At 32.6% G+C, this 16,105-nt stretch overlaps 1 protein-coding gene across 9 annotated transcripts in view; it reads right to left on the bottom strand.

Annotated features, from left to right (window-relative positions):
- Positions 1-4,020: 4,020 nt before the first annotated feature.
- LOC131952088 (uncharacterized) overlaps positions 4,021-16,105 on the bottom strand; it is a 55,784-nt gene continuing 43,699 nt past the window's right edge. For 2 of the 9 annotated variants that reach the window (XM_059314593.1, XM_059314596.1), the window contains 9 exons: positions 15,802-16,002; positions 14,422-14,572; positions 13,749-13,920; positions 11,899-12,039; positions 11,452-11,568; positions 10,886-10,979; positions 10,273-10,443; positions 6,698-6,811; positions 4,021-5,676 (listed from right to left, as the gene is read on the bottom strand). In XM_059314593.1, coding sequence (XP_059170576.1) covers positions 5,390-5,676; positions 6,698-6,811; positions 10,273-10,443; positions 10,886-10,979; positions 11,452-11,568; positions 11,899-12,039; positions 13,749-13,920; positions 14,422-14,572; positions 15,802-16,002 — 1,448 coding nt within the window. In that variant the 3' untranslated portion in view covers positions 4,021-5,389. Of the gene's footprint in view, positions 5,677-6,697; positions 6,818-7,257; positions 7,273-7,948; positions 10,444-10,885; positions 10,980-11,451; positions 11,569-11,898; positions 12,040-13,748; positions 13,921-14,421; positions 14,573-15,801; positions 16,003-16,105 lie in introns of those variants that run through there. The other 7 variants (XM_059314595.1, XR_009388502.1, XR_009388500.1 and 4 more) reach the window with 7 other exon arrangements.

Raw genomic sequence — 16,105 nt, 5'->3', positions numbered from 1 at the left:
AACTTACATGTATGTAAGAAATATCATCTGTAAAACAGGTTACTATAAACTTACATGTATGTAACAAACACATTTCAAACATGATAAAACCCATTTTAAATAATCATTCTCCATACAATAGTAAACAAAGTATAGGCCTAATATCTTATAGAATTGTCTCAAATAAAATAAAAATCATTGTAGTCATGTATCTTGTGTGGATCAAAGAAGTTAATTAAATTAAAATGCTAAAATTATAAACAGATCAAATTATCACTGGCAGATGTGATTCTAATAGGTCAAACTGCTGAAGTAAAAGTAGTAAATTAATACATAGTGGACGGAAGTGTACATTATCACATGCAACTCAGCTTTAAAATATGGAATGCCTGTTAAAACATGACTAACGAATTGCCTATTTTACAGTTGAATAGACCAAACGTTAAAAAAAAATAACACCCACTTTACATTGTTAATATGTTTTTCAAACACTTATAAAAAGTAAACTGAAATTGTAACAAAAAAAAGTCCAGAAAAAAACAATAAAATAGAACATTTTTAATAAATGGGAACACTACAGGCAAGTTTTCCCATTAACAATATTAATATATATATGTATATGTATGTGTGTATGTATATATATATATATATATATATATATATATATATATATATATATATATATATGTTACGGTCAAAGCCCGAAGTGCGGCCAAACCCCGGATTGGCCGGCCAATGCGCGGATTGGCCGGCTCTCTTGGCCAAAGCCCGAAGAACTTAAAACTAAGATCGTATTTCGTACATTGGCCGGCCAATGCGCGCACTGGCCGGGACGTACTGGCCAAAGTCCGAAGTGCTGAAACTTGACAGCGTATTTTGTACATTGGCCGGCCAATGCGCGCATTGGCCAAGATGTCCTGGCCAATGTTCTATCTAGACTAAGTTATGATCGCGTTTTCATTATTCTGGGTGCGGTTTCATTGTGAGTAACGTATTGTTTAGCTCTTGTTTGTATAGCATTCTATATGCAAGGCGACATGGATCAAAAGGGCCTTCAGACCATGAGACAGACATAGCAGATGGATGTCAAAAGAAAAAAATTGTAAACCCATGTTAGTTTCCATAAATGGGCTACAACTGTATGTGACAGCCTCCTCCATGATGACGAGGTGAGACAATCACGTTAAACAGGCTAAAGCAAAGCAGACAAAAAAAAAACTGTTGACTATCGTCGACTAAACAAATATGATGTTATTGAAGTTGACGGTAAAGAAAAACTTATTGTACCACTAACAGAAGACAATGGTGCTATTTTGTACTACGTGCACTCAGAAGAGTTGTTCGACTTGATCAATGAAACTCACTTGAAAATCGGACATGGAGGTCGCACAAGGATGGAAAAAGAGATCAAGAGAAAGTACAAAAATATCACCAAAGAAATCATTACTATGTATCTTCGGTTGTGCAAGCCTTGTCAGACAAAATTGTCTAATCCCAAGAAAGGTCTTGTTTCCAAACCTTTGATATTTAAAGAATTTAACTCAAGATGCCAAGTAGATCTTATTGATTTGCAGTAACCCAGACGGCAAATATAAGTTTATACTCAGTTACCAGGATCATTTAACCAAGTTCATATTGTTGCGAGCTTTGGAAACGAAAACAGCAGAAGAGGTTGCTTACCAGCTGCTGGATATCTTCACGACTATTGGTGCCCCAAGTGTGCTTCAATCAGATAATGGAAGAGAATTTGTGAATCAAGTTATTTCTGAACTAAAGAACATGTGGCCTGAACTTAAACTAGTTCACGGAAAACCAAGGCATAGCCAAAGCCAAGGTTCAGTCGAACGTGCCAACCAAGATGTTCAAAACATGTTGATGACATGGATGCAAACAAATGAATCAGCTCATTGGGCTGAGAGTCTCAAATTCATTCAATTTATGAAAAATTGTTCTTTTCATCAAGGAATCCAACAATCACCATACGAAGCCTTGTTTGGATGCAAAGCAAAAGTGGGACTTAGCACTTCAAATCTACCAAGAGAGGCTCTCAATAAAATAGTTACTGAGGAAGATCTTGAGAATATTGAACAATAAATGGAGGTTGCCATAAATGCAACTACATCCTCAGCTAACACATCTGCTGCCGTGGCGGAACGTCCAGACCAGTTGCGTGACAATAATGTGGCCAACAGATTCTGTATAGTTTGTGAAAAACATTGTAGTGCAGCTCATTCTTGTGGATCCTGTGGCAAAGATGTCCATGCTATTTGTGGAGTACCCAATGAAGCAGACGAAGGGTACGGAGGGAACATTACCTGCAGATTGTGTCACAACAAACAAGACATCATGGAACACAGGTCAGCAGCTCATACTGGCTTGCAAAATCAAGGTACTAAGATGTTTAAAACATCTAATACAAAATTTAAAGATGCTGAAGTGGGTGACAATGTACGTATCCGTGTTCCAGATGTTGACAGAAGTCGCAGTGATCCCCGAAGCGTGATTGCAGTTGTCATGAGCGTCGAGGGCGGTTTCTACAAATTAGGAACGGAACATGGTGTTCTAAAACAACTGTATGCTAAAACTGCTCTTATTGTCGTCAGTTGGCACTGAGGAAAAATCACTACGAACCATCGCATCTTCCCAATCATTGACTGGGGGCCAAGGCTACACTCGCTGTAATTGCACAACCAAGTGCACAACAAATCGCTGCAAGTGTAAAAATAACAAGCTGCTATGTAATTCTAAATGCCATAAAAGTTCAACTTGTTGTAACAAATGATAATATTGATTGATTGAGACTATAGTACAATAAAAAATTTGAATGTTTCTGTCATTTACTTTAATTAATAATCAATAAAGACTAAATTTCATGATCCTTACGGCATTAAAAAACCCAAAATCTGCTAATGATTTTCTAATTCGGACTTTGGCCGGTCGTCCCTAGCCAGATGATCTTCTAATTAAGACTTTGGCCGGTCCACCATGGCCAGTCCGCGGACTGGCCGGCCAAAGGCCGAAATGAAGAGCTATTTCAGACTTTGGCCGGTCCACCATGGCCAGTCCGCGGATTGGCCGGCCAAAGGCCGAAATCAAGCAAAGTTTCGGACTTTGACCGACCTATGGGAGGCGATATTGGCCAATGCGCGGATTGGCCGGCCAATCCTAGCATTGGCCGACTTCGGGCTTTGACCGTAACATATATATATATATATATATATATATATATATATATATATATATATATATATATAAACTATTTTAAAAAGTGGATACATTAAAGCTACATAACAGAAATAGGAACATATATTTGTGTCAATTCTTTATCTTACTGATACTAAATTATTTCAGGTCAGCTGAAAAAACAACAACAAATTTCTGAAACTTAAATTGTCAATAAAACTCAATACAAAAATAGAAAACAAAAACACAACAAAATATTATCAACAAATAAATAGTTAAATAAAGAGTTAAAAAGTTAATAAAACATTTTTCAAAACTTAAGTAAACAAAAATCTGTAACATTAAAACTTGAGAAACAGGAATGATTTTTCTCAGATTTATTTTAAAAATATTTATACATCATGTACCTTAGTGTAGTGTAGAGTAATACAAAGTTTGGTATATTATGGCTATAAAAAGGATGCTTTGTTTTATTGCTTAGGATTTTATTTGATATACTATATTATTTTTGTAAAGAATATTTATATCATTTTGAGCTATATAAAATAAATTGATGTAATAATCAAGCGGCCAATAATTAGCAGTACAGTGGTAGATCACCTCGTTATAACTTTCCTATCTAATTTAAAAATATTTTTTCCTACATGGATGGAAGTGAAGAATTTCCTTAAGATTCCAAAAAAAAAACATCTGAAAAATTTTTTCATTTATCAAAATATTTCATAACAATTTCCATTTGTTTTCCAAATTAAAAGCAAATGTTTTGCATATGAAATAATTAAATAAATGCTGCAGATTTTTCTTGGTAATCTCCAGATAAAAAATATATGGACAAAAAACAACTCAAGAGCAAAATTGTTGTACTAATGAGAATACTTGTACAACTTACAAAGTTGTTAAAATCATTCACAATTAGAATATTTATAAACAATAAATTTAATGTTATAAGTTGAATTTGTTATAAAACACATATAAATTAGATTACAAATATCACAGATTATTTTAAAAAATGGAACTTAAAATATATAAATACTGAAGTTCATGACCAAAATATAATTTTGTGATCATGTAAAAAGGAAAAAAAAAAGTAATTTGAGTTTGTCCATAGATCTTAGTAATCACTGATCAACAAATGTATACAAACAGGCATTATGGGAAATGCTGGGTAAGGGGTGATTACATGATATAGTCCAAAAAACATTGGTAGCTACTTAAGTGCAGTTTTCAGGGACAATATCTGCACTGCATTCTTGCATAGTTCACATGTTCAAAACTATCATTTTAATATAATTGGAAAAAAAAAGAAAATTCAAAAACTCATTTAGCTGAACAGTTGACTAATGATTTAAGTTTGAGAACTGTTTTTAACTATATTACAACACAGAAAGCAATTCTTGGGATGGTGAAGACAATTACAATTTTATAAAGATTGTTAAAAAATTTTTGTCTATAAAAATGTGTAGCTGTATTTATTTATTTCTACTATTCTTTCAATTCAGTTTACTAATTACCGAAAGGTCACATTACTAACCTATAATTAATCGGTATTCAAAAACACAACACTTAGTGGTGGTTTTTAGGTTAACTTATAAAGTCTAAACTGAATTTTAAAAATCCATCTTTTTTTATTAAAATTTAGTTAACTATGATCAAAGTGTGGCTACTAATAAAGTAGCACAGACATTAGAAACTATTGAGTGTAGTTACACATGTAAATAAGGTAGCGCAGACACACAAACACAAACATCCCTGAAAACAACTCCTGTAGCTAAACATTCCTTTCCAGAAGTCCACAGCTAGTCAAGTAGAGAGAGGACAAATCCACAAAGTTGTCTTGCCCAGGGTTTGATTGAAACCATTCCTAAGTATCCCCCTCTGCACCACAGAAATGTCATGATATACCAAACATTTTAAAATAAACAGTGGTATTCAAACTTGTAAATGATAAGCCTGAATCAGTTGAGGGCTTAAATCTTACAGGAATTTACTAAATCAGATGAGAGCTTAATTCTAGCTTAAGTGACTTGATACGTTTTTATTCACATAACTAAGAATTATTTTCTTCTTCTCAAAGCAAGTTTAGAAATCTATTATGAGGCTTGATTCCTGATCTAACTTTATGAAGTTTTTTTTTGTTTAAAAAAAAGACAAGTATTCTAATACTGGTTTGAAAAAAAAAATTCTTAATGACAGTGAAAAAAAAATAATGTAACATTCTATGGTCAACTTAATTTCCTCTCTCTGTGTGCTCCTTAACTCTTTTAACACCAGAGTAGGCGTGGGTCATGCGCAACTTGTGGTCCTCTCCTGGAGTGCTTGCGACCAATGAAACTCTTGAGATCTGCATCTGAGATGGATTCTGTTGTGGTAAATGCTGTAATGTTGCATGCTTCTTGGAACTGCTGGCTCCCCCTACTGGAACTGGCCTCTGTACATGGCTGTTGACATTGGCACCAGTGTTGATAGTGGGAAGAGTTGTGCTAACAACTGATTTTTTTTCTGTTTTTGATATAGCTGTGGAGCAACAAATATATAAATAAATAAATGAATAAATAAATAAATAAAAAAAATATATATATGGAACTGGATATGTATTCTTAGTTAAAAAGGGAAGGAGGGTAAGTTACCAGGCAGGGGTAACTGATCTAGGGAGCAATATTGTGTGTGTGTGGGGGGGTGGGGGGTGCCCTAACCCATATTTTTTATGAATAAATATTGGTAATTTTTTTTAACTGAGCACTATTTTATTGCTATTATTTCAAAAGAGACTCATTTTCTAATTTAATTTTATGTCACATACACAGTTGTAAAGTTTTTTTTAAGTCAAAATTGATTATATGTTTTATTAAAAAAAAAAGAAATGCCATCTTTCTTGACACCATATTTGAGAGTAAGTTACAGTAAAGTCAGATAAGGTCTACAGTAAAAATGGATGGCTTAAAGATGTTAGTTTTCCCCACTAGAGCCAGTATCAATAGTGCTTTAAGATGAATCCAGTATGACACAGAGCAAAAAAAAAAAACACCATTTATAGTAGATTCACACAAACAACAAAAAATTAATTTAAAAAAATATAAAAATGGCTTACAATGAAGCTATGCAGATAGATTAATAAAAAAAAAAGCTAAAATGATTCAGGCTGTATTTGAAGCAAGAATGAAAATAATATTTGAATTAATTTATAACTTTGTTTACTAAAGAAACGAGTACAGTTTCATAAAGAAACAAATAAAGAAAAAAAAAAGTTTTGTAAAGAAGCAAGTAAAGTTTCGTAAAGAAACAAGTAAAGTTTCATAAACAAACAAGTAAAGTTTCATAAACAAACAAGTAAAGTTTCATAAACAAACAAGTAAAATTTCATAAACAAACAAGTAAAGTTTCATAAACAAACAAGTAAAGTTTCATAAACAAACAAGTAAAGTTTCATAAACAAACAAGTAAAGTTTCATAAACAAACAAGTAAAGTTTTATAAACAAACAAGTAAAGTTTCATAAACAAACAAGTAAAGTTTCACTTAAAAGATGCCAGCCTTACATTGAGTTGTGTCAGATGCTGAAGCGTAAGGACTACCATAAGTCTGACCGCTGTTTAACTTGTTGACCACACGGGGTGGGGACTGGCGTCTGATCCCAGGTGTGGGTGAGTTACCTGTTGGTAGAACAAAAATTATTCTTTTATTTGATGTCAGATCAAATCTGAAGCTAGAAAACTAATCTAGAAAATTTGAGCAGAAAATCTTAGACTGTGGGATATACGTTCCTATATTATTATTTTTTTTTATTATAAGGAATTGATTTATAATCTAAACAATATTATAGAAAAAATCCATCTTTTTAAAATTTGAACAAAGTAATTCTTAAATACTTAGGTATGAAATAACTTTTAGTAAGTTATTACTTGTATGCCTACTTCAAAATTCTGACATACTAAATATAATACTGTTATTTTTAATTAGAAATCTTTAGCTATATGTATGATAAAAGACACATAAATATTAAATATTACATACATTTCAACAGTGAGTAAAAATAAAAAAAAAAAAAACAAAAACAAAATTTTCTTGAAAAGTACGAAGGCCAAAAAACTGTGTTTACCATTTGCATGGCAATCTGAAAATGTTAACAGTGAAAAAAAAAAAGTCAACGTGAGAACATTAAGAAATCCAGAACAAAGAAAAAAAAATTATTGTCCAACATTTTCCCAAATAACGTCTGCAGGAACTGAAGGTACAAATGTCAGGAAGTTTAAATGTTCTTTCAAGCTCACAAAGTAAAAGACAACAACTACAACAAAGCTAGTTTTTAAAAAGAGTAAAATTTTTACAAGACAGCTACCCTCAATTCCATATCAAGCAGACAAATTAATTAAATAGTTTTTTTAAGCTGTCATTATAGATTTATGTAAAAAAAGGAAACAATAATTGAAGACCTTAGTGCTAAAAGTACTTAAGTCACAAAAACAACATTTTGAGATAAATATGAGTTCAAAGATTAAAATTTACTATAAAACATTACGTTTTTATATTATTTGTTTGTTTGGAGGAGCAACTTAAATAAATTCTTCAGTATTACTATTTGTTTATAAGATAAAGTTAAACTAGAGGAATAACGATCAATGCTTGATTTGATTTCCACAAAAATGTGACTTACGTACTTTTAGCACTAGGCTCTTCAATTGGAAAATGAAAATAAAAATAACAATGTAAATATGAATTATCCTGCAAGTTTTACAGATCTTTTCTTCTATTAACAAGCAAATAAAGCAAAATATTATTTTATTGTCAGATCATTTATTTTAGTTAGTCAATAGAAACACCACTCTATTCTGAAAAAGTTTTTTTTCCAGGTTACTAAAATCAAAAAATGTATGTGATATACAAAATTTGTACTAAAAAAACTTCGAGTAGCAACTGGGACATATGAAATGATGTGCACTCAGTGTGAAGGCCAATATCCGAAATGTCACCTTATCTTCCACATTTTTCAAAAAAGTTCGTGCAAATAAAATTTTTGTCTTTATTCTTAGGATTCTTAAAAAAATTACCAAAAACAATTTTTAGCTGTGTCTCAATTTAGGTAAAAAGATATCTACTCCACACTGAATATAACACAATAGGCTAAACACCATTTCACTGTGCCAATATCTCTACTACAGCCTACGTTAATTTACAAGTGGAAGTCAAAATTTTGAAAAGTAAAAACTTGCAGGGAAAATTAGAAGAAAAAAAAATGTTCTTTCATAAAAAAGTAACAATAAATAGTGAGGTTTTAAAACCTGTTGAAAATGGTTCAGATAAAAATCTGGCATTCATGTAACTACAGCACTGGGGAGTTAAATGGCGGTTAGGCTGCCCAAGATTTCGGATATTAGCTCTTTACACATTCAGAGTGGAACACTAAGTAGAAAAAAATTAGAGATAAATTTATGATATTTAAAAAAAATTATTTAGTCTTTTGTCAAATAAATAGTCTAGATAAAAAAATCATCCTGTTTTTTAAGCTTAGTTTTACAACCTAAATAATCTCCTAGTTTCAAGTTTAGACAGTTTTTAATACTAAATACAAAACTAAATGTAATTAATTATTCTATTTATGACTAGTTAGTGCTTTTTAATCCAAAATACTTTACTTTTACAACATAAAAATGTAAAAAAAAAATATTAATTTAACCAACCACCTTAAGGTTTTCATTTTTACAGAAACCGCTACAACTTTATAAAATTTTACAAATGTACAACATCTGTCATTTATTTTTGTATTGAAATAATATAGGCCTAAATCTATTTTTAATAATACCAGTAAATGTGGATTAAATGTATTGCAGACTTGAACAAAAGAGTGTATACATCTGTATATATGTATATAACTTATAACAATAGTTCACAACATATGTTTAATTGAATTGTGTACTTAAATGTAAAAATAGACAAATTTAATATAAAACTAAATTTATTTTTTGTTGATGATTTAATCTTAGACTGTCAATTTCTTTTCCATTCTTTTTATAGACATGTCATCTTTTTAAGAAAAAGATTATCGTCATCTCTTTTTACAATGAGAGATTTCTTTTTAATAAAAAGAACAACGAACATCTTTTTAAAAAATAATGCCTGTTAAAATGAAATTATGATGGAATACATCTTTTGTCAGGATAAGCTTAATGAGAGAACTAGGCTCTGTCGGTCACAGTGAAATGTCATCTTAACTTTCAACTTCAAATTAGATGTAAAATCCCTACAGTTAGCACCGTTTCATCAACCTAACAAAAGAAATCACGGGATAAATTTCTGAGATCATACAACCTGGCAACAAAAATATCACCCACCTGTATCAAACTTTTAAAAAATCAGCCTCAGTACTGCCAGCCATTTACAGCAAAAAAAAAAAAAATTTCTACCACACTGAGTCGAGGATAGGGCAATGATCTTTACAACTATCTATAGACTGTCTTGTAAGCAGGCCAGATTTCAGTAGTCACTCAAGCAGAGAGAGAGAAAAATTAAAGAGAACAATTCTGGATGGCTAGGCTGGTGCTATTGACCCTAGGTCTTGAAGTTTACTCTGCAAATGTTTTCGTCGGCCTAGAAGAAAATGGCAATGATGGTCACACATATTCATCATTAGTTTATGCACAAGCTCAGATAGTAACAATATGGAAATAAATACATGACGTTAATATTGTTGGTTAGTTTCAATAACCCTAATTTAAGTCAGTTTAAAAAAAAATGATACTATACGAAATTTAAAACAAAATTCAAGCAATTTCATTTACATATCAAGCCTTACATCTTTTAAAAGATTAATCCTAAAACAATAAAAATCTTTTACAACTTTTAGAGTCATTTCCCTTGGGAAAAAAACAACACAAAAATTGCACAAAAATCTATTTAACATGATCTTACACAACAGATAAGCCAAGGTTAAGGATAAAAAAAATAGCTGATCAGTAAAAAAAAATATGCTCAAGTATGATAAAACCCTAGGAAAATTTCAAGACCGCCATGATCAGATAGCATGCAAATGGTAGGACGACCATGGCCCAGGTACAAGTAACTAATATTCTAATATGCACACGTTGGATATCTTGAATGAACTTAAGCGTTTTGGCACCTGTAGGACGACCCATGTCTACGGCGTCCTTAAAAGGGGACACACTGCGGATCTGGCGTTGGCTGCCTGATGCATGAGAGCCACAGTATAAAACATTGTAGCCCCCTAATGAGTTGAGGGGCATCAAAGGCTGGCCTTTCCTGCTTTTATCAAAGCACTCAATGGCAAGATCTGAAAAGATCAGAAGGAAAACTAACATCTAAGACATGAATTCTCTTATGAAGAAGATTTCATGTAGTAATATGCTATTATCATTATAATAGACAAAAGGAAATGATTTTATAGATTACAAAACATTAGTCACATTTTGTATTCCTAACACCATGTTCTCACTTAATAGAAGAAAAGGTTAACATAGTGTAACAAAAGTGCATTATGTTACTTACACAGTAACAAAAGGTACTTAGTGTAATAAAAGTTACTAACAGTGTGACAAAAGTAATTAGCAGTATCAAAAGTTACTTACATTGTGACAAAAGTTACTTAAAGTGTAATAAAAGTAATTTCCAGCGTAACAAAAGTTACTTAAAGTGTAATAAAAGTAATTTACAGCGTAACAAAAGTTATTTAAAGTGTGATAAAAGTAATTTCCAGCGTAACAAAAGTTACTTACACAGAGCATCCCTAACAACACAAGGGATAGCCTCTTTAAGAGCTTGACAGTTAGTCCACAGGGCAGGGTTAGCATTGATTTCAATGAGCCACACCTGGGGATTAAGATCAAGTTTAGTCAGCCACACCTAGGGATTAAGATTAAGTTTACTTAGCCACACCTGGGAATTAAGATTAATAAATCTTGGATATAAATATTGTTGGATAGTTTCAATTTTAAGTCAATTTAAAAAAAAAAGACATTTTAAGAAAACTTTTAGAAAAGTCTAGCAATTTCATTTACATTTTATCAAGTCTTACATCTTTTAAAAAGATTTATCCAAAAACAATTAAAATTTTTTACAACTTTTAGAGTCATTTCCCTTGACAAAAAAAAAACTGCACACAAATTTTATTCTTATGAATAGCAGACAGAGATAATCATTAAAACAAAAACCACATTTCATTCACATTTTCAGTAACATCAATATCTAGAGTTAATTTAGAGTTTAGCTAATTTTTTAAAATGTCTGACTGTTTGTTGTAAACTGTACTTGATCAGTAAGATACCAAAAATTCTGAACCAACCTTTAAATCAGCGTCGACCATAAAATCCATACCATACAAATCAAAATAACCAACTTTACATTGGAGCTTGTGTTTGACACTATTGAAACAATGAAGTGTTATTCTCTGCATTTGTTTCTGGAGGGGAATACAACACATTATCATTTTAAGACAGAAAAGTAATGTTGATTTTCTAATCACCAATGTAAGGGATGAATTTATGTGTTATTTAATCTGGCAGTCCCGAACTCTACCCAAGTCCTTACTACATTGGGAACAACATGATTATATTTTTACACTGGCTACAGTATTACAGAATTCTACAGATAGCCTCTACTCCACCTGTCCTATAGACTAAGTCCATCAAGGCAACCTGTAACACATCCATATCAAACTAAGAAAAAATGGCTAAATCAATAATATAAAAATAGACAGAAATTATTTTAAAACAAGTGAATAATTTCTTACCGTCAAGCCACCAAACACCCAATCCTTCTCAATATTTCTATCTTTGGCAACCGTTTCGTTGACATAGTCGTTCAGCTTGTCCATGGTCCAGGCCGTGTCTTCCTTATTATCTTTGTAGGTTGGATCTTTTTTCTGAACAAACTGGGAACACATTTCATATATTAGGTTGGATCTTTTTTCTGAACAAACTGGGAACACATTTCATATATTAGATTGGATCTTTTTTCTGAACAAACTGGGAACACATTTCATATATTAGATTGGATCTTTTTTCTGAACAAACTGGGAACACATTTCATATATTAGGTTGGATCTTTTTTCTGAACAAACTGGGAACACATTTCATATATTAGATTGGATCTTTTTTCTGAACAAACTGGGAACACATTTCATATATTAGGTTGGATCTTTTTTCTGAACAAACTGGGAACACAGTTAAGATATTAGGTTAGACTTTTTTAAAAACAAACTGTAAATACAATATACAGTACAACCTAATTGAAGCAATATTATATAATCTATATATATATAATTCTCTACGCGGGACCATGGGGTACACCACTACCACCATGTATGAATGCTGACCCGCCCCCTCCCTCGCTCTCCAGGCATGCGCAACAGGCCATATTTCGATCACCCCCACCACCCACATGAGCTGTGGTTCACGACGAATGTTTACAATCGTAGAGCCGGGTCGGATTAATGACTGCTATATTATTAAGTGCAGATAATTTAGTTTTTAAACAATTTGAAACTAAGGGGAGGTAGCAAGTTCTACTACATTATTGTCTGTAAACTGTAATCACATAGGCTGCTTGCACTGGAGCGAGGGGGGGGGGAGGGGTCAGCTCATATAACCTATTTAAACAAATGTTGTTCAAAACAGCCAATACAAACAAATATAGCCACACTAATATCTTTTTATAATTTTAGCTCTCAAACCCATTTTAAAGGAATTTTTTACTAGATCTAAATGCTATAGAACAAATTACGGTAATCTATCGTTTTGGGTACGTAAAATCGCCCGCGGCTATTAATGTACGAAAACGTTACCTCATTGTCAAGGCTGTAATAGAAGTATATTGTGATATGTTTGTGTCAAATATTATAGATAAATGAATAATAAACATAAATCAATGGCTAAATATATCAATATAGGCCAGAAATTAACTTTAAACAGCAGTGTCTGCAAGCAAGATTTGCTATATAAACAGCAGCCATTTGTAAAGTAGAGTGACTTCCGCCTGAATCTCGCGCTATTAGTCAATAAAAATAAAACTTTAACAAGATGGCTGCTATAGTAAATGAGCATGGTTGCATCTGTTGGAAACATTGCTAGTCTTCATTTATTACTGAAAAGTTTTTATTCAATTGTTTAAAAACAGGTACATAAATGAAACAAGGAAACATTTTTGTATTTTTCAAAACACAAATCCTCCTCAAAATGTGAAATTATTATTAAAATTTAAGGAGTCACCTGTTTTTCACATTACTAGTCACGGGCGATTTTACGTACCTAAAACGATGGATTACCCAAATTACTAACCTATCAAAATGGGAAAAAGTTGTGTACTACAATTTTAAAGTTTTAATCAAAGCTGTATTTGACTATGCTTAATTTTATTTTACACTAAAATTATTTTCCTGTTTGCTGGAAATATAATTCAAACCATAAATTTAAAACATGAATAACAAAATATCCTTGATGAAAATCTACTAACAAGTGATGCACAGCATTAACACATGAAAAAACAATCAAAGGGAAATGGATAAGCCATTTTGTTGTTTAAAAAAGTTTTGGTAGTTACTTCCCCTGACATAAATCACCAAAATATAAATTCAAATTTTACCTGATTAGTAAGGTGGGTGGTGAGGTTGGTATCATCCTGATTATACTTCTGACAAGACAGTCTCACATAGCCATTGTGGAACAGTACCAGAAATGGGACAGTGCTTGCTATAAACATGTAGGCTCTAATATCAAATTTTCTACCCTCTATGAGCAATGGGTTGTGTATATATCTGCAGAGGAATTGAACAGACACATTATTTTTAGACTATTCGCATGAATAGTTCAAGCAAATGAACAATATTTATAGGGCCTAAACATTATTAAGTTTTTATTTTAAACATCACAAAGTTTTTAACCATATTTTCCAAATTGTTGCTCGACATACTAGGCGCCATGTACAGACAGTGGTGCAGTTCATTGTAGCTAATTCAATATTTCCTTTTATCCCAATATTGTATTTAGTCAATACATTATTAATACTCAACCCCAGTATGCTGCTGGGTGTAAAGGGAGAAAACTTAGTTATAAATCATGTAAGGGACAGTAAAACCTCTTCTAGGTATAAGGGGAGGGGAATTTATCTCTACCTGGTATAGAAAAAACTCATCTCTGTAAGGTAGGGGAGAAAACTAACTCTACTTGCTGTAAGTACAAGGGGGAGAAACCTAACCTAACTACTGGCTGAAGGGGAGAAAATTCATCTCTATTCACAGAAAAGGGATAAAACTCACCTCTGTACTATTCTCATCTGAACCTGCCGCGTCCATGAAGACTTTGCATCTCTCTCAGACAATAGTTGATTTATCTCATCACGAGATCGGAGTAAGAATATGCCCTTTCCCTGATTCAGGCTTGTCGGTTTACAGATCCAGGTTTCCCCATCTGTCATACAAAATTTTTAATAAGCCGACAAGCTTTTTTATTTGTGTCAACCGTAAAAATAAATTAGTTCTGTTTTAATGTCTTTATTATGTCAACTTTTGTGCTTTTAATATTTATATAATGTCATCTGTGCTAAGGTTATAAATATTTTGTTGTATCAGTAAAAAGTCACTTCTACAGTTAAAAAACACTTGGTTTTTTTTTTAAATTCTTAATTTAAATAGTAATAATCAGGGTTACTTTGCTCTCAAATTAGAAGTAGATGCCAATGAATGAAGTGGCTGGTATTATATAGGCCTATATATACAAAATAACTAGATTTATAGGCCCCTAATATTAGTTACTATAACTATTGAACTCAATGACATGATGGCATTGTTCGCTGTGATTGATGGGTAGGTCCTATACAAAATTTTACCCTACATATTCACTCAGGAATCTATCCTACTTGCAGAGGCCTAGCGACCCATTCAGGCGAACTATCAATTCTGTGCCCCTTGTCATTTAAAAATATTTCTAGGTTCATTACCAGTAGAATCTATACAGACTAGATCTACCAGTCACTTACCCTTTGTATTTTAGTGTCACACAATTGATGTGGTTTGATATGTACTAAAAACAAGTATCAGTCTATTTTCTTAAGGGGTCATCCATAAATCACACAAATGACACACTTTTTTTGACGATTTTTACCTCCCCACTCCCCTCCATCACACATCGTCACAAAAAGCCAGACCACCCCCCAAAAATGACACCACACCTCAGCCTACAACCCCCCCCCCCCTCAAAATTGCAGTTGAATTTTTCTTAAAACATCGCTATTTTTCCAAAATCTTGTCTGAACTCTGTCAAAATAGAGTATTTTAATCAATTCCTATTGCAATTTATTAAAACAGTTTTCTAAAACGCGAAATAACGTCTAAAATTCGTTTTCTAACATTGCTTTTTTTAAATACAAAAGTGTGACGAACCATCTGAATCCCCCCCCTCCCCACACACCGTCACAAAATTACGGACCCCCCTCCCCCCTACGAGTGAGACCTCATTTATAGACGACCCCTAATTTAAAAATTTTGATTGTGAGTAATGCAGCCCACAAGAAGCTTTTTATAATTTTTACTCTACCCCGTTTGACGCACCCCCTAGGGTCGACGCCCGGGGCGGCCGCCCCACCCACCGTCTGCCTACCTTTACATTTACTCATGAATCTATTCCTATCTTTATCCTACCTTTATATTCACTCAGGAATCTATCCCTATCTGTCCTCTCATCCAACTTGAAAGTTTCCGGAACAAAGTCAACCATTTTTAATCTGGGTAGCCTCCCTTTTGTCAGCAGAGTTACCCTTTCATACTCTTGCAGACTACACAGTAGGCCGAGTTTGTTCGTAAGAAGCTTACAATTTGGTATATGGTTAACTAGCTGCTCACCTGGGGAAAGACAATCATTGTTTTATTAAAGAAATAATAATAGTAATTATTAATCGTCTTATTAAATAATAATATAACACTTACACATTTTCGGGGTTGGGGG

This window comes from Physella acuta, unplaced genomic scaffold, assembly GCF_028476545.2.
Source record: "Physella acuta isolate Inbredline_101_S28 unplaced genomic scaffold, ASM2847654v3 ptg000851l, whole genome shotgun sequence".
Lineage (NCBI taxonomy): Eukaryota > Metazoa > Mollusca > Gastropoda > Physidae > Physella > Physella acuta.
The sequence above is the reverse complement of the archived record's forward strand: the minus strand, read 5'-3'. Positions and strand labels throughout refer to the sequence as shown.